The sequence below is a fragment of the Leptodactylus fuscus genome, chromosome 7 (genome assembly GCF_031893055.1).
Source record: "Leptodactylus fuscus isolate aLepFus1 chromosome 7, aLepFus1.hap2, whole genome shotgun sequence".
NCBI lineage: Eukaryota > Metazoa > Chordata > Amphibia > Anura > Leptodactylidae > Leptodactylus > Leptodactylus fuscus.
In genome coordinates, this window is record NC_134271.1 from 30,870,965 (window position 1) to 30,894,633 (window position 23,669).

At 43.8% G+C, this 23,669-nt stretch overlaps 1 protein-coding gene across 2 annotated transcripts; it reads left to right on the top strand.

The window, feature by feature from the left end:
• Positions 1 to 711: 711 nt before the first annotated feature.
• FIBP (FGF1 intracellular binding protein) lies at positions 712 to 21,523 on the top strand. Of its 2 annotated transcripts, none has more exons than XM_075280541.1 (11): positions 712 to 816; positions 5,698 to 5,793; positions 7,542 to 7,740; positions 8,967 to 9,093; positions 9,199 to 9,299; positions 11,213 to 11,346; positions 12,823 to 12,928; positions 16,978 to 17,041; positions 17,127 to 17,213; positions 19,809 to 19,906; positions 21,269 to 21,523. In XM_075280541.1, exons 2-11 carry the CDS (start codon positions 5,709 to 5,711, stop codon positions 21,336 to 21,338), a joined length of 1,071 nt encoding a protein of 356 aa, XP_075136642.1. In that variant the 5' UTR covers positions 712 to 816; positions 5,698 to 5,708; the 3' UTR covers positions 21,339 to 21,523. The 2 variants fall into 2 exon arrangements, with proteins under 2 accessions (XP_075136642.1, XP_075136643.1); XM_075280542.1 differs by lacking the exon at positions 712 to 816 and adding an exon at positions 5,537 to 5,618.
• Positions 21,524 to 23,669: the final 2,146 nt, after the last annotated feature.

Sequence of the window (23,669 nt, forward strand, 5' to 3'; positions counted from 1 at the left end):
AAGAAAGTCCCGCCATGGATTTTGGAGGTGTCAGGGTTACTCCCCATCCCTATTGGCAGAGCAGAACATGAATGTATGGTGGGAGGGGTCAGCTATCTAAGGCTCCATACATGCAAGTGTGGGCTTTGTCAGGTCCGGTTCACATCTGCGTTCGGTATTCCATTCGGGGAGTCTGCTTGGGGACCCCCTGAACGGAATACATTAAAAAGCAGGAACACACGGACCCCATAGACTATAATGGAGTCCGTGTGTTTTCTGCGCAGTGTCCACACGAATCATGTGGAGAGAAAAGTAAGCACCACCAGAGATCCTTTTATAATAAGTAGAGATGAGCGAGTACTGTTTGGATCAGTCGATCTGAACAGCACGCTCCATAGAAATGAATGGATGCACCTGGTACTTCCGCTTTGACGGCGGCCGGCCGCTTAACCCCCCGCGTGCCGGCTACGTCCATTCATTTCTATGCGATCCGAACAGTACTCGCTCATCTCTAATAATAAGTGTATATTGTTTATTGGTGGAGCACCCCTTTAGTGTTGCAGAAGTGATCTCACATTGCACATGGTTGCTAGGCAGGGTATAGACACGTGATCAGGCAGTAATGTGTACACAGTATATCTAGTATACAGCTTAGGACTATCTCACACAAACAGCGCCCCCTGTGTAGGCGCGGCAACTTTTATATGGCATCCTCTTCCCCCGTTCACTAGCTGACCTTTCTCCGGTGAGCGCTCACACTGCAGACAGTCAGACAGCATGGTCATGTGATCGTGACGTCACCAAGGTCCTGTTTGCTTTTCTGCAAGCGCTGGGAAGGTAAGTGGGGACAGAGGCCAGTGCGGTGTGTGTTACGGTGCAGGACCTGTGTGTATGAGCCCGGAGAGGAGTCCTGTGGTGACGGGGCAGGATAGACGCTCTGGCTTCTGTTACTGTCTTGTCTTAGTTGTATAACCAATACTGCGGCTCCCCAACACTTGTCAAGTCACGGAACCGTTCTGTTTACCAGCGGTTACAGTTTCCAAAATGCCGGCATTGAGCGCTGTAGTGGCTGCGGCCATTTTGCCGTAGACCTGGTTGTCATTTGCGGCCTATGCAGACGTGTGTTGCTTCTTGTCAGGGATTTGTGCTGGTGTTGCCGGGTGCGGGCTGCACAGGGGAGGTTTTTAGCTCATGGGGGGCTCTTACCTCACCTTACAAGTTTTGTACATTAAAAATGAAGAGTAACCTGGCACATACAAGGCGGCTGTGGCGTGTAGTTGTGTGTGGTGGAGCCCCATGTTGTAGTGCTGTTATATCCATTCACAGAACATGGGCCTGAGGGACTTTGAGAAGTGCAAGTAAAAATGACCTATATGTGCAGCCTGCCATGTACAAATGGCAGCTAGGAATTGTGATGGGTTATTGCCTTTCTTAAAGGGGTGTTCCAACTCTTATTATTTAAAGGGAGTCTGTCACTAGTGTGAAGTCTATTAATATAGTTAGGCCACCTGAAAATTTGTTTGGAACCCGCTACCACATGAGCCTTCATCATAACCCCTAGGGCCTGTCAGTCAGAGATGGCGGGACGTATTAGAGTAGTGCGGTGCGTAGCAGATTGGAGCAACAGAGCCGCCCTCAGCGCTCCAGATAGTTCATTTACATATGGTGAAATAAGCGAATATCTCAGCAATGGAGGGAGGCAATACATTCCTATCTAACTGTGGTGTTGGTTAATATGCTTCACCTTGGTATCACATTCCCTTTAATACTGCTGCTGAGGAACTTTTACCACCTCAACCAAATCAAGTGCTTGTCATCTGTTATAGTCGCCGCTGCACTGATTTTAGCACAGTTAAGCGTGTTCACAATACCGCCGCTGTCCACCCCAGGGTTTCTGTTATAGACCCTTGGGAAACTGGAAAGGGGACGGCTTGCTAGCAGTCAGCTTTAAAACTCATTCATTTGAATTGCTTTTTTAACGGTGACCACCGGTGTCCGTATTCGGCCTCTTCACCTGCTAACCATTTTTTTTATTTTTTGCGCAGACACAAAGTCAAGTCATACAAGCAGGACTTTGTGTCCGTGCAAAACAAAAATGGTTTCCAGGTGGAGAGACTGCATATGGACACTGGCGGTTCTCATTCAAATGAATGGGTTTTAAAGCTGACCGCTGGCAAGCCTTCCCCTGTTGAGTTTCCCCGGGGTTTATGACGGCATTAGTGTGAACCCAGCCTTTGAATTTTCTCTCTAGCTCCCAAGTAACAACCGCAGTTAATTTTGGAGCCTGATGTGCTATTTAAACTCCTCAGCCCCCTTGTCTGCTCCTGCTTAATACCACATTTGTGACAATATAGAGACTAAATCACGTATCAGTCACCAAAACTAACTGCCATTGCTGCTTGGAATGGTGGGGAATAGAAAGAAAATTCCAACTGCTCCAGAATCAATGGAGCAGCGCCTATTAAAAGATGCTATAAGAACAGCAGTTGGTGGAGATGGTGAGAGGTCCGCTTTTAACATTAAAAAGACAGTATTCCCTCTTTTCAGGTGTCTATTTCCATGTCATTGATATGAGATTTGTGGGGGTCTGACACCCAAGATCCCTACTGATCAGCTGATATTTGCAGGAACCTCAGTCACCAGTCTCATTTATCCTAGGAGACCTTGGCAGCCAATCACAGACCTCAGCGGTGACCTGTTCACAAAAGGCAGGGGACTTCTATTGCCTTTAAGTGTGGTGAAGATGTGACAACTGAGGCCTTTGATCGGCGGCAGCAGTCACCTGGCATAAACAGCCAGGGGGTCCTGTATACAGACCAATTGGGCCCCTGCAGGTTGAGGCCTGGGGAGAGTTTAAGACTGGTTTGCTTACAGGGCCCCCAGCAGCACTATTAAAAATAAAATGGAAAATTTGTGTAATAATGTGACAAATTCATCATCCAGCATCAAGCTCTATAATAAAGCTGCCGCATTTTAAGACTGTCTAGTCTTGGGAAATACAAAAAATGTTTTTGAGTCGCCATATATGTAAGTCATCTGTTTTTGCAAGGCAAATTCTAGGTGAAAAAAAGTGGTAATTTGTCCAATTTGTGGGCTTTCTTTGCTATGGTGTTATTACTTTTATAGTTTTTGGACATGGGGGACCTAATTTGTTGGTTTATTTTTCTGTTTGATCGAAGGAAAGGGGGTGACGGGTCTCCACTAGATAATAGTTGCTCGCCTTTTGAGTTGGCGCCATGTTTAATCTCTCACATTCACTGTACTATTATGGCAGATATTAGGAAGAGGTTAAAGGGATTGTGCCAGAAATGACACTTAAAGATAATATTTGTAAACTTTACTGAATTCTTATGAAAATAATTATGCGTAATTATAATTGTACGGCAATAATTTAATCATTCTATTTACAAGTTGGAACTTTTTTATGACTCAGATTCCTCAGCCCTATATAAGTAATACCGTATTTTCCGGACTATAAGGCGCACATAAAAACCTACGATTTCCTCAGAAATCGTAAGTGCGCCTTATAGTCCGGTGCGCCTTATATATGGATGGAAGCGGCGGCAAAGTCTGCGTGCCGCTTCCATACATACATAAAAGGCACCGTAAAAGTTATATTAAACTACCCCGTTTTAAAATAAAACCCTGAAACAGAATGTGAAACTTACCGAACGGTGCAGGGTGGGCGGGCATTCAGGCCTCCTCTTCCTCCGATGTCCCGACCACTTCCTCCGGCGCTCGCGAACTGATAATGGCCTGGGCGCATGCGCAGTATCATAATGCTTCTACCACGGCTACTGCGCTTGTGCCCAGGCCATTATCAGTTCGCGAGCGCCGGAGGAAGTGGTCGGGACATCGGAGGAAGAGGAGGCCTGAATGCCCGCCCACCCTGCACCGTTCAGTAAGTTTCACATTCTGTTTCAGGGTTTTATTTTAAAACGGGGGAGGGGGGGGGGTAGTTTAATATAACTTTTACGGTGGGGCTCTCTCAGCATGATTTTGCTGATAGAGCCCCTTTAACTCCTCGCCTGCCGAGCGCTTCCAATAGAAGCGGCTGGCACGCGGGGGGTTAAGCGGCCGCTGGCAAAGTCTGCGTGCCGCCGCTTTCAATAACATATAAGGCGCACCGGACTGCGCCTTATATATGAACCGAGACGGACTATAAGGTGCTCATGGGCAATGCGCCTTATAGTCCAATGCGCCTTATAGTCCGTAAAATACGGTATATTACCAAAAAATATCACGCTGAGGTAATCGGTAGTTTTATATGTTGCCACTAGGAGGAGCCCAGCTATGAATTCTTACTTTTCCCTGATATTACATGAAGAAATCTCTTGTCTATTAGGGCAGGTGGGCGTCATCAATGGCGGGACCCTTTAATAGCCAGCCAGAGAGCCACTTTTACAGATTCTCTAGTTCTGGCAGATGTAAGTTGTCCTTGTCTTTGTCTTTCAAGGATATCGAATCATCTGAACAGCTACCATGTCATACTACTTGGCTGTAGCTGAATGTGGAGGACCCAAGACAATAATCTGATCACTCCTGGGGCTCTATTGTAAAAGAATGATCTGTAGAAAGATTTGCTTGCTTTATGTTACAAATGGTTAAAAAAAATCTCTATGTAAATAAAATTCAGTATTCCCCCCCCCCCGTGGCATCCCGCTTCTGATTACGCCAGGATGTAAGGAGGGAGTCTGGAGCGGCGGAATTCGCGGCAAGATCGAACAGGATGCTTCTTTTTTCTGCGTCCTGCTGTGATCTCTGCCTCCCATTGAAAACAATGGGAGGTGGATTTGGGAGGAATCTGCTCCGGATTTGGGGAGTGGAATCCGCCTCCAAATCCGCAGAGAAGTCTTCCATGTGAACTGACCCTTAGTTGTCTCATAGAGCATTGCCCAGGCCAGGGTAGGCAAGCTTTTATGTATGGCGTGCCGATTTAAGTAAGAAAAAAAAAAAATCAAGTACGAGGTACACGCAATAATGTCGTCAAACCCTATATATGTTGTGATAACAGGACTTGCAGCTGTGTGATCCTGAAAAAATTCTGACAAAATAGTGTAGCGGAATGCCAGGACCCCTATACATAGTATAATGCTCCTTATAGCCCCCTATGCACTGTATAATGCTCCATATTGACCCCTATACATAGTATAATGCTCCTTATTGCCCCCCATGCACTGTATAATGCTCCATATTGACCCCTATACATAGTATAATTCTCCTTATAGCCCCCTATGCACTGTATAATGCTCCATATTGACCCCTATACATAGTATAATGCTCCTTATTGCCCCCCCATGCACTGTATAATGCTCCATATTGACCCCTATACATAGTATAATGCTCCTTATTGCCCCCCCATGCACCGTATAATGCTTCATTTTGCCCCCTGTTATAGTTTAATGCTCTATAGTTTAATGCTCCCACATTTTACCGCCTATTTACGCGGTAAAATGCTCCTTATTGACCCCTATACACTGTATAATGCTCCATATTGCCCCTATACATGGTATAATGCTGCAGATTGACCCCTATTCATGATGCTCCATATTGACTCCTATACATGGTAAAATGTTCCATATTGGCCCCTATATATGATTGACCTGGACTATATGTAGCGGTATTCACTTCTCACAAAGGTATGACTGACTTCTGATGGTAACATTGTACATTTTGCTGTGTGCTGTGTATTTCTAATGTAAAGTTTTCTCTTTCCAGGAGTTCTCACTATGGCCAATGAACTGGACGTGTTTGTTGGAAATACCACATTGATCGATGAGGAGGTTTATCAGCTCTGGCTGGATGGATATTCAGGTAATACAAACTCCATCCACTGTAATTCATGTTTATTTGTTAATGTGGAAGATGGCAGAGGACTTTCTGTGACAAAATGTGGCCAGGGACCAGAACTCCCTCTTGCCTTCCCCATACATTTGCACTCTGGGCTCAGCCAAGCATATATATAATGTGAATCTGCAGACATCACTGGTGGTGGCTCATCCTCCTGGAGAGCAAAAGGAACAGACTTGTTGAAATCTAAAGACCCAATCCTTGTCTTGTCTAACATTTGCTATTGGGTCAGGAGTTCCCTATATTCCTCACATACTTGGCTTTCATTCATCTAATACAGGGGTGGGCAATTAATTTTCCCATGGGGCCGCATAAGAAATTGAAACTATGCTAGAGGGCCATGCCACGACAAATTTAGCTCCACCCACTTCTATGTTGACTCCGCCCATTCCCAATCATCTTTCCATGTGCCCCCACACAGTATAATCCTCCTACAGTCACCCGTACATTATATGCCCCCACATTATAATGTTCCCTTCCAACTGCCCCACAGTATTAAGTCCCTCTTCTGGTGCCCCAGTATAAACTGGTGGAAACTAGAGGGGACATAAAACTGGAGCAGCTGGAGGGGGACATTAAACAGTGGGGGTAGTTGGAGGGGAGCAATAAATTGACAGCTGGAGCGGGACATGAAACTGGGGGCAACTAGAGGGGGACTTTAAAATCGGGAAGCAGACATTAAACCGTAGGGGTAGCTGGAGGGTGACATTAAACTGGGGGCAACTAGAGGCAGACAGGTCCCACTACAGCTTCCTCCACGGTTTAATGTCCCCCCAGTTTCATGTTCCTCCCTCTATTTCTCCCTCAGTTTCATATCCCCCTTTATTTTCCCCATTTCATGTCTCCCCTCCATCTCTGCCCCCAGATTCATGTCCCCTCCATCTCTGCCCCCAGTTTCATGTACTCCCTCCATCTCTCCCCCAGTTTCATGTCCCCCCCTCCATCTCCCCCCTCCATCTGCCATCTCTGCCCTAGTATAACATTCCCCTTACATCTCTGCCCCTAGGTTACTGAGACACACACACACAGGCACATATAGACAGACACATATAGACACACACACATACAGACACACATATAGACAGACAGACACATATAGACACACACACTCTCCCCCCTGCAGCTCACCTTACATCTTTCAGTACCTTATGACACACTCCACACGTCTCCATTTTCGGCCAGCACTAAGACACGCCCCCTAGACACGCCTCCCTAGTCAAAGCTGTGCAGGCCGGACTGAATCAGTCAGAGGGCCGGATATGGGCTGGGGGCCAGACTTTGCCCAGGTCTGATCTAATACATATAGTCACCTTAAGTAAGGGAGAGTTCACACGGAGTAACGTGTCGCGTGATGTGGCACGTATACGGCATGTGAGACTTTGTGGGCCGTATACGCTCCCATTGATTTCAATGGGAGCCGGGATCGTATACGCCGCGTTATTTTGCGGCCGCAAAATAACGCGGCGTATACGAGACTAACTCCCATTACTCTGTGTGAACTCCCCCTAACTTGTACTTTTCACTCCCATCTCCAAGACCATTCTTGAGCTTTTCTGGAATGCACTACCCCAGATAGTCAGACAGTGAGCTCAGCCAAAATGACTCTAATGTATATGGTCAGCTCTATAGAAAAATGTGACATAAGTAATATCCATAGGATTTTATAGGGGTTACATAAAATTCAAATGCCTTTTTCTTCATCTTTTTTGCAGTGAGTGATGCCGTCAATATTCGTTTAAAGAGTGGGATATTAGATCAGACTGGAGCTGGCCCCGATGTCCTGGAAAGCGACACGATGGACCATTACAGAACATTTCAGATGCTTGAAAGGCTTCTTCATTACCCACCAAAACTAGTGCAGCAGTTAATATTTCAGATCCCACCTTACAAGCAGAGCATGCTTATTGAGAGGTAATACTACACCGCTAAACACCTAGACTGCTTTTTAGGTAATGTGTCCATCTATGTGGGAAAATAGACCCCAGGAGAACAGGGGCCTGGTGCTGCATGTTAATAGAGCAATGGTGCACATGTGCAGTCAGCTCTTTTTTCACTTCAGGGGCTGTCAGAGATCGCTGTCCTGACAGCCCCATAGAAGTGAATGGAGAAATGTACATACACATGGGAGCATTCCGGGAAATTTTCAGGCCCCTGATCCCAACAGTCGGACCCCCAACAATTTGGCAATTGTCTCCTATCCTGTGGATATGTGAGAAGTGTCATTATTGGCACAATCCCTTGTACTATACTGTACTGTCTAGTCATACAACATGCATGTAAAGTGAATCTTCTTTAGAACAATTACTGTATATACTCGCGTATAAGCCGAGTTTTTCAGCACAGTTTTTGTGCTGAAAAAGCCCCCCTTTGCTTATACTCAAGTCGAGCAAAAAACAAAATTTATTTATTTTTTCTTGGGAGGGGGGGGGCTCTATGAACAGCCGCGATAGTAATGTATAGAATCTCCCAAAAAATAGTGGAAAAAAAAGAAGCTATAAAAAAAAATAAAAGTTCTAAATCCCTCCTTTCCCTAGAATACAAGTAAAAATAGAAAATGACTGTGACACACATACATATTAGGTATCCCTGTGTCTGACAGCACCCGGTCTACTGAATATAGAGTATCTGCAGTGCTCCTGTTCCGTCGGGAAAGAGTTAATAGGAGCACTGCAGATACCCTATATTCAGCCAGGCTGAATTCCAAGTGGGGGAATAAAAAAACAATCCTCAAGCTCAGGGAAGGGGCAGACGGACAACCAAACACCCCCTCCCCTTCCCCAGCACTTACTGCACCCAAAAACTCCGACCATTTTAATTTTTGAAATTTTCCAGTAGCTGCTGCATTTCTTCTCCTCGGCTTATACTCGAGTCAATAAGTTTTCCCAGTTTTTTGTGGTAAAATTAGGGGCCTCGGCTTATATTCGGGTCGGCTTATACTAGAGTATAAATTGCATTGAAAAGAGATTTTATAGGGGTGTCCTCCTCAAATAAGATGGCTAGCCTATCTGCTGAGCTGCACCTGCACTATAACAGACTAAACACCTCGGTTAATGTGATAGGTTCCACAAGACGTATTTAGCGCTTATTAGATAATATTTTGTCGCAGTTTATATGAAGTAAGTTCTGTGTTTCTCCAGGTACTATGCTTTTGATGAGGCGTTTGTTCGGGAGGTTCTTGGAAAGAAACTTTCTAAAGGAACCAAGAAAGATCTGGATGACATAAGTGCCAAGACTGGTGTGACCCTGAAGAGCTGCAGGAGACAGGTATATGACAGTCTTCAATTTCCCTGCGTTATTCTATCTCCTCTCTATTAACTTCAGGTATTCAGCACCTTTTATGTATTTTTTTTTTTTCATTATTTCTTTCAGTTTGATAATTTTAAGCGAGTCTTCAAGGTTGTAGAAGAAATGAGAGGCGCTCTGGTTGAAAATATTCAGCAGAATTTCCTTTTGTCAGACAGGCTTGCCAGGTATATGCCGTGACCTTTCTATGTTCTTTGTGTTAACAAGGGAATTAGATTTTACATAGAGAATATGCACAAATGTGCTCGACTTTTTTCTATGACCGCCTGCTGCAGCGATATAAAGGTTGTGCTTACTCTGTGGTTGTCTTAGTCGCATCCTAGACATGTGCAGGGCTTCCTTTCATGTGACTTCCGCTCATCTGAATGCATTGATAAAAGTGAAGGCTACATGGCAGGACATTCATGCACAGTTCTAATGTTATTGGTTAGTGTTATCCCTTCCTATATTTTATCCTAAATGAATACAATAAACTATATATTGCTCCAGCATTTGTAGGATTAATATACCTGTAGCTGATTGGGCCACGATCTAAATGAAACTAATGCCCAGTTACACTTAAGTTAAAGGGATATTCCAGTTCGAACAAATTATCCCCTAACCAGCTTATTGGTAGGGGTAAGGGTCTTTTTTCCCATGCATACCTGTGCACCACAGCTTCCTTAATTCTCTGATCACGTGTCTTGGCTATCTCCACCAGTACCTTTGATTTCATGGAACGGCAACACTTACACAGCCTGCCATGCCTTTCACTTTAAGGTACACAGACCCCCTCATGATTGGTGGGGATCCCATCAGTCAGAAACCATCCAATCAGCGATTTATACCCCCTATGCTGTGGATAGTGGGTGATTTGATATAACCGAAATACCCCTGCAGAACCAAAGCGAGCCTGTGAACAAGTACGGCACCATTTCTTTCAAGTTTGCACAACTCCTTTAAATGTTTATTTAGGGTAGCTGTGCACAAGACAGAAAACTTATGAATCTGTGGATTTTTCTGCTAGTACGCAATGAGCGGTGAATCAACCACAAAATGCACACGTATTCCAGATGTATTTTACTGTGTCAGGGCCACTTCACACGGTGTAAGCACGCCGCTCATTTAGACCCATATACACGAGCGCTTCAAAACACATCCCATTCACTTTAATGGGAGCGCGCGTAAAGCCGGCTTCATGCGCACTCCCGTTGAAGTGAATGGGATGTGTTTTGAAGCACTCGCGTGTATGGGTCTAAATGAGCGGCGCGCTTACACCGTGAGAAGGGGCCCTTAGGGAGCCTTCACACAGAGTTATGCTGCGCTCATTCTGATCATAAAAACATGTTCAGAATGAGCGCGTAAAAAGCAGCTCCCATTGACTTGAATGGGAGCCGGCATACGTGCGCTCCCCATTGAAATCAATGGGAGGCTTTTTTCCTTATTGCTTTCAATGTGGTACGCGCGTAATACATTGGAAGCATAGGCAAAAAAGCCTCCCATTGATTTTAATGGGAAGTGCAGGTATGCCGGCTCCCATTAAAGTCAATGGGAGATGCTTTTTATGCGCTCATTCTCATCAGAATGAGCGCAGCGTAACTCCTTGTGAAGGCTCCCTTACAGTGAAAGGGGTGGAATCCAATTTGAAAATTTGCAGCAGAAATGGACATTCTGTAGATTTAAGAATAATCTTTCTGTTCTGTTTCTGTTCAGTAAATAGGGATTTGTTAAAATCTCATCCCCACAGCTGATACTATAGTGCACTCTATATTTTCATTGGACAAATCGCATTGAAAATCTGCAGCATTTATATTTTGAGTGCATTTACCTTAAAGCCAAGACCCCTCGTTGCAGAAACGCAGCTTTTTTTTGTTGCAGATTTTGTTGTGTTTTTTTGAGCCAAAGCCAAGAATGGGTACAAAGGAAATGTGAAATAACTAGGAATCTCTTATACTTCTACCTTATGCTCAATCCTCTCCTGGCTTTGGCTCAGAAAACCGCCATAAAAAAATCTGCGTTTCGGCAACGTGGGGCCTGTATTTTGGCATGAACATATTTCCAGTTTCACACTTAACAAAATGTCTTGTTTGGTTTTTTTTAGAGATTACGCTGCAATAGTTTTCTTTGCAAACAGTCGTTTTGAAACCGGCAAGAGGAAGCTCCAGTATTTGACTTTTGAAGATTTTGCATCATGTGCCGAACATCTAATCCAAAACTGGACATTAGGAGCAGTGGGTGGGTAAACCGGGCACGTGCAGTAGGACTAAAACCTACAACTTTAAAGTGTTTGTTTCATGGTGACAACCCCTGTCCGTAGATCCCTCTAGGGCATATAGCTGTGAAAGAAGGGAGCTTCCGGCTTGACATCCCTCTCCTTGAGCCAAAATGATAGCTGCTAACTCAGTGTTTCTGTGAAACTGTATAGGGGGAAGTAAGGAGAGGAAGACGGCTTAGAGTGCCCACTCAGCAAGGTTATAGAAAGAAATGTACATTTGTAGAAATTATGCAGATGGGAGGCAAAATATGCAAGATAGACACATTTCTGGCTGCATTAGATCTAATATCCATCTACAGCTGCCTAAGGCGGGACTGAGGGTTTTTTGTGTATGGCTATGCGTGGTCACACTATTTAGAAGCAGCGTTAAATGTAAAGTAACATGGGAAGAATATGCAACTCTGACTTCCATGATGTAATTAGGAAGCCAGTGCCTCAAGTATGCACACCAATAGAGGGCGCTCACCGAGAATGTGCAAGTCTATCTTCCATGATGTAATTAGGAAGACAGAGTCTCAGTCAAGTAAACCAATAGAGTGCGCTCCCTTTAACATCATGCCGACCTTCTCAGAGGCCTTTGTTTGCAATGATGTTGGGATTTTACCAGGTACAGTCTCTCAGCCAAGGACAGCTGTTTCGATGTTTTTGCATCTGATCAGTTTGGTGCAGAGAGGACTGACCGGGCAGAGGTGAGAGGCTTAGACAGGGTTGAGGGGATATCGTCACTCCATAGGGAGAGAACCACCATTTAGGCGTGTGGAGTCTTAGGTGTGACGATATCCCCTCAACCCTGTCTAAGCCTCTCACCTCTGCCAGGTCAGTCCTCTCTACGCCAAGCTGATGAGATGCAAGAACATCGAAACAGCTGTCCTTGGCTGAGAGACTGTACCTGGTAAAATCCCAACATCATTGCAAACAAAGGCCTCTGAGAAGGTCGGCATGATGTTAAAGGGAGCGCACTCTATTGGCTTGCTTGACTGAGACTCTGTCTTCCTAATTACATCATGGAAGATAGACTTGCACATTCTCAGTGAGCGCCCTCTATTGATGTGCATTCTTGAGGCACTGGCTTCCTAATTACATCATGGAAGTCAGATTTGCATATTCTTCCCATGTTCCTTTGCACAGTGGAGCGCTCATGACTTAATAAGACTCCACACACCTAAATGGTGGTTCTCTCCCTATGGGGTGACGATATCTAAAAAATGTAAAGTAGGAAGCCATTACAGAAGTAAGCATCTTGCTAATATTTCCAAGTGAATTATCTGGTCATATATCTTATATATAATGAACAGTATAGTCAGCTGCCCCCACACAAGCTGGTAATCTGTAATAGCATGCAATAAACCACATTGCTTCTCAGCCTACATTTAATATATGTAACAATTGCAGCAAGTGCATTCTTCAGATAATGTTTTATGTCTATGTCCATGCAGACGTAACAGAAGATATGGATATGGATTTGGATAAAGAATTTTTACAGGACTTGAAGGAACTCAAAATCCTAATCACTGATAAAGACCTTCTGGACCAACATAAGAGGTGAGAAATGTGAACACGTTGTGTGTGAGATTACATGATGTAGTCTGTTACCCTGCGGGAAGTCATTCATTAACAAGACTAAGAAGGTGAACTGGCGCTGGAAGGTCTGGAAATACTGGCAGGTCAAATACTTCAAGTACACTCGCCAAGCTATTTAGTATGCAAAGTGTTACCTTTCAATAGTGTAAGACCCTTTGTACAGAACAGTATACATGCGACATGCAGGACTTTATGTGCGGCCCAAAAAAACTGTTTCTCCGCGGAGAGGCTGCATACGGACATGGGAAATTTGATTCAAAGGTGTATTCCCATAACTCTTGTTCACCAACCTGCAGGCTCTGTACTCTCTTCACTTCCTGGTTTTCTCGGTACATTGGTGGGCAGGGTTTCACTTGCTCTGCTATCTGCTATGTTTGCAGTCAGTAATGAGAGATTGGTTGTAAATGCATTACCACAGTGTGAAGCTGATGTAGCAGAGCTGGATTTGAGTCAGTTTGCATTACATACAGAGGTACCGGACTCCCTGTCTCAGTTCTTATCAGCCAAATTCAATTAAACCGACTGATAAGTGGAAAAGCTGAAGATGGACAGCACAGTAATCCCGGAGCTCTCACCTCCCCCTCCCCTATCTGAGGAGCTCTGTTGCTTGTCAGCCCCTTCCTCTCCCCCTGAGAGGAGGCAGCTACGTCACTTGGTCCGGGGCCTGTGGTCATAGAAACGCATGTAAACAATGAAGAGAATAAATTAAGATGGCGGACAAACAAAGCAGTTTTTAAAAAGCAATGTATTTAGAAAAAGTCTTAAATCCACATAAACTAGCAGTATAGATAGGATCCTTGTTATGGGACAACCCCTTTAAAAACTCATTCATATGAATGGGTGTTCAAACTGACCGCCGGGAAGCCGTCCCCTATGCAGTTTCGCTGGGGATCAGGACGGAGACCCAGCGTGCAGACATGGGGGCAAGTGTGAATGCCCCCTTTATAGTTTATTTTTGTCAATTGATAAAATGAAGCAATGAACAAAAGAGAAATGTAAATCATATTAAGATTTGCTGTGACCTTTTGCCCTGATCTGCAATTCATCGTTCAAGATGTTTGGTACAACCTTACTCACAATTTTTTTTTATTTAGCTTTCTCTTTTGTTCACTTCAGTTTGTTAGTTGTGACTTTGAAAACCTTCTTGCATTGCAGTATTTTATCCACACCTGCCTAAATCTTTTGTGCATTAGTGTTCTGCATATTGTCCTACAAATTATATATCTGTCTGCTAGCCCCTGTTCTGTAACCTGCTGCAGTCCAGACACTATATTCATCATGACCGGTTCCTTTTAAAATATTTTTACTTAAGTAATTTTTGGTAAAGGACCTTTCAGACCTGGTTCAGAATCCTCGTAAGTGCCACATATGGGAGAAAATAACAAAGGCACACGTGTTTAATTCTCCACTGATCCCACACAAAGAGTTAATTGGTCCCCTGCTGACCTTTCAGTGAAGCGTTGTACAGGACAAGTGGCTGCTGTGTCAGGTGTTGAGAATGTCATTGATGTGAACAATGATCAGGAACCATCTGTGTGAGACAGAATCTGAAGGTGAGCATTGTCGGGTCACTGTTTTTACCCATTCCCGGGCGTTCTTAAAGGGATTTTTTTAGGCAGTCATATTTAAGTATAGCATATGTATTATAGCCACATCCCAATAAAGTATTAGATAGAGTATCCACCTGGAACACATGGGTCTTATTAGGTAATCCAGACTGACAATGTAGAGACGTCATACGATCACAGGTTTGTTAAAGTAATGATAATATCGGTAACCTTAAGGGTAAGTCCACATGGGATGTATCTAGAGTAGATCTGCGTTGTACAGCAGTATCACAGTATATTATGTGAACAATCACATGTTTAAAGCCAGTAAGTGAGCTAAAAAAAATTCTTTAAAATAAAAATGTCCTATCTCACTTTTTCTAAAAAAAAAAATAAATTAAAAATTAAACAATTAAAAAAAAAAAAAATCAAGATAATTTCTGTGTCCTTTAGGCGGAATGGTATACAGTGGTCCCTTGACTTTCGCGGGGGATACGTTCCAAGGCTGCCCGCGAAAGTCAAACTTCTGCGAAGTGGAGATGCGGTGTTTAATCTCATGTTAGGGGATGTCCTGCAATTCTGTTCATATCCAAAATAGTCTACGTACAGTACAGTATAGGAAATGATATGGGTACTCACCATTGAAGAAGATATACGAAACTTTTCTAATGACATTGATGAGCGGCCGCGGGAAAACCCGTGGTGTTCAAAAAAATCAACGGAGTATCCTTCCATTAATATTAATATTAAAACCCATGGTATAGCCCTTCCACGAAGGTCGGACCCGCGAACGTCAAGGGACCACTGTAATGGTAAAATAAAAAAAATCACCTAACCCGGTTTGGTTTACCTCATAACAAAAATTCATCAAAAGGTCGTGTATACCAATAAGGTGGTAGTAGTAGTAATAATAATACATTTTATTTATATAGCGCCAACATATTCCACAGCACTTTACAAAATGTAGGGTTCAAGACACAAAAATACATTATAGAGAAATGGTCAGTTCACACAATGGGACTGAGGGCCCTGCTCGCAAGAGCTTACACTCTATGAGGTAGAGGGGGTGACACAAGAGGTAGCAGGGGCGGCCTTGCTTATACAGGGGTCAGACAATTTTGTAATAGAGGTGACTGTCACTACACATTAATAAACTGTATGAGCCGTCACCAGTCGTGTCCTTTAAAGATTGTGCCTGGACATATAAAGTTAGTCTGAAACAACATCATATCATGTGGGAGTGGCAAGGATGGACCGGACAAAAAAGAGGATCTCTGCGCTCAATCCGTCGTCTTTTAAAATTTCACTTTATTTTGGAAATATAAACACAACGCGTTTCGGGCTAGCTGCCCTTTTTCAAGTGTATGAACTTATATCTCACGTCGAGCTGGATGCTTCCAGCTCGACGTGAGATATAAGTTCATACACTTGAAAAAGGGCAGCTAGCCCGAAACGCGTTGTGTTTATATTTCCAAAATAAAGTGAAATTTTAAAAGACGACGGATTGAGCGCAGAGATCCTCTTTTTTGTCCGGTCCATCCTTGCCATTACCTACACCTAGAGTGACGTGGATCCCGCTGGCTCTCCCCTAGGGGCGAAAGACCTCCCCTTCATAAGTGGTCTATAAACTGTGAAAAACGGTTGTGTTTACAACCTTCCAAGGTGAGCAACTTTTTTGTCTTATTGACCTCCTTACTATACGGTACTTCACTATGTGCGGCTCGGTGCTGTTCTTTGTTTATCCGTATCATGTGGGAGTGGGAACAGAGGAGGGTTTGTTTTAGGGATTCTAAATATGGAAGGGTTTACATTAGGAATTGTGATCTGCCTGTCTGAAAAGATGTGTCTTTAGTTTGCGCTTGAAAAGGTAGAAGTAAGAACTACAGCTTGCACTGTAAAACATAATCCTTCGGCTCCATAGACAGAAATATGGCTTTTTTTTTTTTTTTTTCATTTCACCCCACAAATCATTTTGAACATTCCTATATTTATTTTTGCTTCTATAGTGCCAACACTACAGCTATATGGTGATTATAAATGGTGCCATTACAAAATACAACTTGTCCCACAAAAAATGGAGACTTAAAAATCAAAAGGTTATGGTTCTTAGAAAGTGGAGAGGAAAAAGGCCATGTCTTCAGTGTAAAGACATATAAACACTGGGAATCATCTCTTCTTACCCACAAATAACATGAGGGTCCGTGGCGTCTCTGGCGACCTATGCGTCCCAGTTTAAAGTAGTAATTCACTGGCAGCTGGCAAATAAGATGTCCAGTGGAGGATTGTTTGGATGTAATGAAATCTTCATGTATAATGTCAGAATCAAAGTGACAAATGTCTGGCCGGCCGCAGGCTTCTCGGTGTTTTTCCTACCACAGTTGACATAAGGCATGACTTCTCAGCAGCAGGCGGCGGTCGGGGGCTGTTTATACAAGTGGTGTTGATTTTCTGTTTTATCTTTAGTTTGGTCTGTACATCATTGAGAGGAAAGATCTCCGTGTTCCATGAAATGGAGGCAAATTTTAAGGTAGGTCCAATGTTCTCTTTTGACAATGTAAAAGACTTTGTCCTTGTATATTACCATTAAAACCCACATTATTATCTCCGTACAGACACTCTCTAGAGCTTTGGTGAATATCGGTACAAGCCTTACCCATAACAAAGATGTACGAGATTTCTTCATTGATCTTGTGGAAAAGGTATTCATGTGCAGACGGCTTTTTTTATTTTTACAAGAAAGGGATTAAAAGTATTAAAATATTGATGGTTTGTCCGATTATGGACGGTGTCCGATCAATGAGGGCCAACGGTCCACCAGTGATCGGGCAATGGAAATATATACATATACAGGCTGAAGTACAACCCCTACCGTGTAGTGTCATACTATTACTACAAGGATTTTGCCACTTTTTACAACTGATAATGCTCCTTGTATCCAGTATTTATGGTCTAATTCGTGTCCCGAACACTAGAAAGATGTAAGGGGATGATGCAAAAGAAAAGCTGCTCCTAGAATCTGCTCAGGTTTCTATGGGTAAGGCTTGGAAAATGGGTAGACCGAATAGGTACCCACATATGGAGACTGTCGTGCTCTGAACTCTCATTACATTGTATACAGAGTCTCCACTCCGGCTTCATTTACCTGACACTAGGCTCACACTAGCGTCCGGCTTTCTTTTCTTCAGGGTCCACTTGGCAACCCGAAAAAACGGAAACCTGATCCACTTAAAAAGCAGTTAACCAGAGAAACCCGCTGACCACATAGACTCTATTCCGCCAAAATCGACAGAAAGAAAAGTCTTGCTTCAGGATTTCTCTCCACATATTTTTAGCAGCTTTAGGATATGTTGACACAGAGTTTTTTGGCAGCTGGATGTTGACGTGGAATCCACCTGCCAAAATGGCTTCCATTGACTTCAGTGGGAGCCGCTTGCTTTTTTTTTTACCCTGCTAGCTAGTAGCGGAAAAAGGAAGCAACATGCCCTATCTTGCTTTGGACATCATGGCTGCAACAGCTGCGGCGTCCGCGGCTCGAGACACGCTCCTGTTTAGACCCATTCATTTGGGTCTGATCTGGAGTGGGAAACCGCGACGGAATGCTGATGCAGTGCATCGGCATCCTGTCGCGGTTAGCGGCGTGGAAATTTACACAGCAGAAACCAAATGCCACCGTGTGAACATAGACTTACGCGGCTGGGGTATATGGATTTGGTTATTTATTTTTTGGAGGGCAATTAATTTCAGAGTCCTGTTCACATGATAATGCGGTGTTAGGCAACCATTTTTGTACAGCGTGTCAGTTTAAATTAAGAAATCAAAGATGAGGTACTCGGAGTGCCGAGCAATGATTGTCAGACTGACAACCCCTATACTAAAGTCATATACCACAGAAGTGCTGCCACTAGATGTTTCTGGCCGCGCGCGTTTACTGCTATTTCCTGGGACGCATCTCTGCTTTGTCATTCGAAGCAATGAAAGTTCATGTACATCCCATAATTAATGATAAATGTATGTGTCCAGGAGCACCGTGTGGCGAAACACTATGTATCTTGATGCAGCTATAGCAAGATTGGCACACGTGCCGGGGGTTGCTGACCCCTCTGATAAAGGGTTATTCCATCTCTGAAAATTGTGGCTTCAAAGTGCCTTTCCCTAGGGGGGAATTATGGGAAGCGCTGAGCACTGCTGCTCTACCCTGTTCCCATAACTCCCAAAGAGGAGAATGGCGACCACTTAAAATTGATCTTTTCCCACCTCCACTAGCAGTAACCCTTTGCCCCTACTTATCCTGAGCAATCAGTGTTGTTCCTGTTAGCACACAATGTGCTTTTTGAGTTCTCTACTGTCAGCCGGGTGGTCCTAGGCTGGAGCAGATCTCCTGAGGACTGACCACCTCACAATAGAGAGCAGAATTGTGCTGAAACTAATAGAAAGGATGACTCTACAATGGTGGAGGCTAGAGGAAAACTCCAACTACATCTGAATCAGTGTAGCAGCAGCTACAGAGTTGGTGGAGGTGGTGAAAGGACGTCTTCTAACTAGGGTAGCTCGTCTTGTAATGCTGTTTCCATAACTCTAAAGCTACAGAAACTGCTGTCCTCCTATTCTCCTTTATGGTACCTACAGAAACGATGTAGAGCAGCTCTGATCAGCTGGTCTCTTCAGTTCCTGCTGTAGGGTCAGGATGCAGAGCAGATAACACCATCATGGCAGCAATTTGCTGGTGATCTAGGACTGAACATATCATGGACAAAAAAAAGTGCAATAAATGTGAACTGAGTGAGTGAACAACTGGAACAGAGGGAGAAAGGACCTAGCCCGCAAGAGCTTAAAAACTGTTATGGTGCTGAAGTGGCATCTTGGACTTTGCCCAAGAGCTGGGTTTTTAGGTTTTGGAATGTGGAGTAGAGTCTGACATTTTGGAATAGTAGAGTATGAAAGAAATCAGGAGATTCGGTCAGAGACGTACGGAGGGGACAAGTTGTGGTTGGACTTGTATGTCATTGTTACTAGTTCATACACTCGCAGTCCAGTGGGTGGCCAGTGAAGAGACTGTCCGAGTGGTGGCAAGGGGGGAGGTGGATTAAGCACTAAACTGCGCGTGTAGACTCTATTCAGACCAGGCTTACATGTGTCTGTTATTGGATTGTGACTCCATCTTCGTGCTTTTTGCCACTCTAAGATGAATGAAGCCATGGTCACACATTAAACTTGTATTTGTCTTTTATTAGGACGGGAAGGTGTTAATGATTGGGCCGTGTAATAAGTAACAGATGACTTTTCTTCTCTTGCAGTTTATAGAGCCTTGTAAAGCTTCTAACTGGTCGCCTTCGGATGTTCAACTGTTTCTCACTCAGTACACGGCATCTGCTCGCGCTCTCGATGCCTTCAAGTGAGTCTTTTATTGGTTTCACTGATGGAACTGCAGCACATCCTGTTCTGTCTTAAGCTTCTTTCCTCTCCAGCCCGTTTTCATTTTTTTTCCCCTCATACTGGTTTTCCCTTCCTAAAATTCTTTCAACGACAGTTTCCTCTATTTAATAGAAAATAGTGCGGTTATTTCCAGGCTTCCTGGCCTTCTCCATTTTTACAATCCTCACCTACTAGAACTCTTCAAATAAGAATTCCTCAGTCGGTTATCGTCTTACTGACATGTGATCACACTCAGTCCAGTGTGTACCACCAAGCCCACCAGCATACCGTGTGATACGTATGGAGGTCCCTCATAGGGAACACCTGCATTGTCTTTCAAACATGCTTATGTATGGGGGTCAGCAGGGAGAGACATTTACAGCTATGTAATGCATATGGCCAGCTCTACACCATACACAGTTGTCCAGCTAGAGGCAAATCTGTAACAAGTCTAGTAGTATGCCATTTGTTAGCGTATGGGAAAACTGCACCCACAAGCTTTCACTATAGATTTTTTGACATGACCCGACTAAGTGATGGGTGAGAATTGGACAATAAATGTCTTTTTTCAGATTTTTTCAACGGTCAGGACCTCATATAGCGGTGTGAATACAGCTTTAATTTTAATTATTTTTTTGCTTATACCTTACCAGTCAGTGTGTTGTGATGCCGAGTCCTCGCCACATAATCCACTCACCAGTGACAACCAAAGACACAAATACCTGTAGCAATGTCAAATACCGCACGCAGTGCAAATACTTTCCAGCAGGGCCAACAGGTAATACATCCGAGAAGTGCCAGACTCCACAACATCTCGCCAAACAAATATCACTATGCAGGACAAAGTACCTAAACAGAAGCAACAAACACCACAGCGTAGCGTCACTCGTAGTGATGTTGCCCCTCAACCTTCCTCTCGCCTAAAACACGGTACAGCCCGCCAAACTAAACCTTCCACACTTGCAGCAAATCATTCCCTAACTCTACACCTCTCAGCACAACCATAACAGAGGGAGATAAGAGAGGACCCAGTACCGGTCTACTATAATGCCTATAAACTGCAAACTCCAGCAGAACCGCTCCCAGTTGAAGGATCTGCAGACTCTTTGCGATGGTGTCATCACGGATTCTTACTAGCCATGGAGACTGCACTGATAATGTAGCATTGCCATTACCTGTGCAGTTTCTGTTTTCGAGTCCCTGGATTGTTCTGATTGTGACGCGGCAGGGACCTGAGCTTCACCAGCCATTGAGCCGCAGCTCACCACTGAGGTCACTTCACAGTTTCAGAAGCAAAGCTCAGTATCGCCATTGACCATATTTGCTGTTTTGTTCTTTCCAGGCAGCAGTCTCTTTGGGAGAGATACATGGGCACCTTACGAAGCTGTCTACTGAAAATGTATCACAACTGATTGTTACCTGCGGTCAAGCACAGGCAGTTCATAGACTGCGTCATCTGATGACACGACTTCTTACAAGTATGACAGCACCAAGTAGGCGAGAGGTCAATCTTCACTGTCTGTCGCTTGCACTGTATGTGTAGTGTGTATATATATCTATGTACATATGGAATGTATAAATATATTGTCTTTTTAATAAAGTTCCTTAAATCTCAGTTTGTTTTGCTTTGTATATTTAACAGTGATAGACAATGGGGCAGATTTACTAATCCTGTCTAATATTTACACTGCAACAGATTTATCATAGTCTGGGGCAACTGTAGATGATCTATTAGTTGGCTTACTTGGTGGCAAAATTCTGGCACAACTGTGCCGCATATCGTTGCATCTTAAGCCATATCCCTTTTTTGTCAAGTCGCACCTTAATCCTGTTAACCCATGCGCCTTGTTTGATGAGATCTGAAACACTGAATATGTTGCAAGACTCGTCCGCCAGTTTATTTGGCACATTTGTGCTCCAGTCCTATCATGTTTCATTAGTAAATCTCCCTCAATGGGTTTTCACCTCTCTAAACATTGAATAGTATTTCCTCCCTATTAGTTTTTAAAGGGATTTTCCAGCCCCGGATAATTTTTTTCATACTGATGAGCTATCCACAGGATTGGTGATCATTATGTGATCTGTCGGGGTCCAACACCTAAAATCCGCTGATCAGCTATTACAGCCTCTGGCTTCTGGGAGCTGTTAGTGGAGCGGGAACGCATGCAGCACCGTCTTATTCAAGTAATAGGAGCGTTGCTGCAGTTCTTTAGTAGCACCACTATGTGGCGGACGGGGTCACTGCACCGCTCCTATTACATGTGTTGCACACATTCCCCATTCACTTGCAGTTTCCAAAACCCAGAGGCTACGGCAGCAGCTAGTCAGGAGTCCGAGTGTTGGACCCCAACAGATCACATGCTGATGACCCATCTGGTGGGCCGAAAAACCCCTTTAGCATTAAAAAGAAAAAAAAATGCAGTTATTCATTGAGGTGCCAATCTAAATCCCAAATATTGTTAGCAGATCTTACCAATATTTGTAGAATCTTCCAGCAATTCAATGTATGTAGGGGGAAATAAAGATCGGCATGTTAGATTTCAACATACTGATACATTTTTTTGCTTGGAGAGCTGCCAAAGGTGTCTCGGTATCCACATTGACATAAACATGTCTGGCCTAGTAGAAGAGCTTCTAGGAGTTTGTGTTGGAGGAGATGACACTTGTTCACCGCTAGAATATACTGGATTTCCATAATCCTGTCGAAACCCATTTATTACTCCTGTCTAATCTTAGTTATAGTAAAGAGTATGTGCCAAATTTATCGAAGTGGGTCGCTTTGTATAATAAATTTGGTGCAAGACGCTTTTGTCTAACATTACGCCACTTATTAGATACTCTATGCCAATAGTTGCTTCTGATATTGTGCCACAGTTTTGGCGCACGTTGTCGCATTTTAAGCCACACCCCTTCCCTCAAAGCCATTCCCTTTCTTCTTACTTAAGGCCAAAGTTCAGAGTACCCAGTTATATACTGTAGACACACTGGAGCACTGCTATGACATTGAGGTGCAGAGTCAGGCCAACCAGCCGCCTTCCTCTCTGGGCCCCATTTTCTCAATCACATTGCGGGGCCCCGGTAACCGATCCTCTTACTGATCCCTGAGATCTGCTATGTGGCCACATAACCACAGCTCACAGTGTGAATAGTGACCTAGATCAAGGCAAAAGCCAGGCAGCAGACTGACAGGAACCCGGCATAGAAACAATCTACTATTGGGAAAACAATTGTTACCAAAATTTTAGAAATTTGCCAATGACTGTCACATCTATTTACATATAGCTGTATAGTAGGCCCACAAAATTATACTAGTGGGCCCCCAAGCCCTCTGATCTGGTGAGACACAAAAGTATCTGAAACAGAATGAATGTGGTTTAAGGCTTGTATGTTATTTTCTTTTTATGTTTTTGGCACACATTAGGCCCATTTAGCTTAGCACATCCCCCCCCTACTGTGTGACCCATTCAGCAGAGGGGCCCTGTATTGTGTATTTGTATGGACAGTCACCTGAACTGATGGTCACAGAACAGTCCTCAGATCTACAGACAGAATTTTATGACCAAAGACAGTTTAATGTATGTGTGACCATGACCGAGGCGTCTTATTAAGCACAATGACGTCTTGCTCTCTTGTTTGTCCGCCCCGTGTTTTGGCCCCTAATGTAGATAACAGATCGTCACTGTTTTCATCTCTTCTTTACACCTAGGAATGTAATGGAGGATTTTACAGAGTGACAGCTGTCC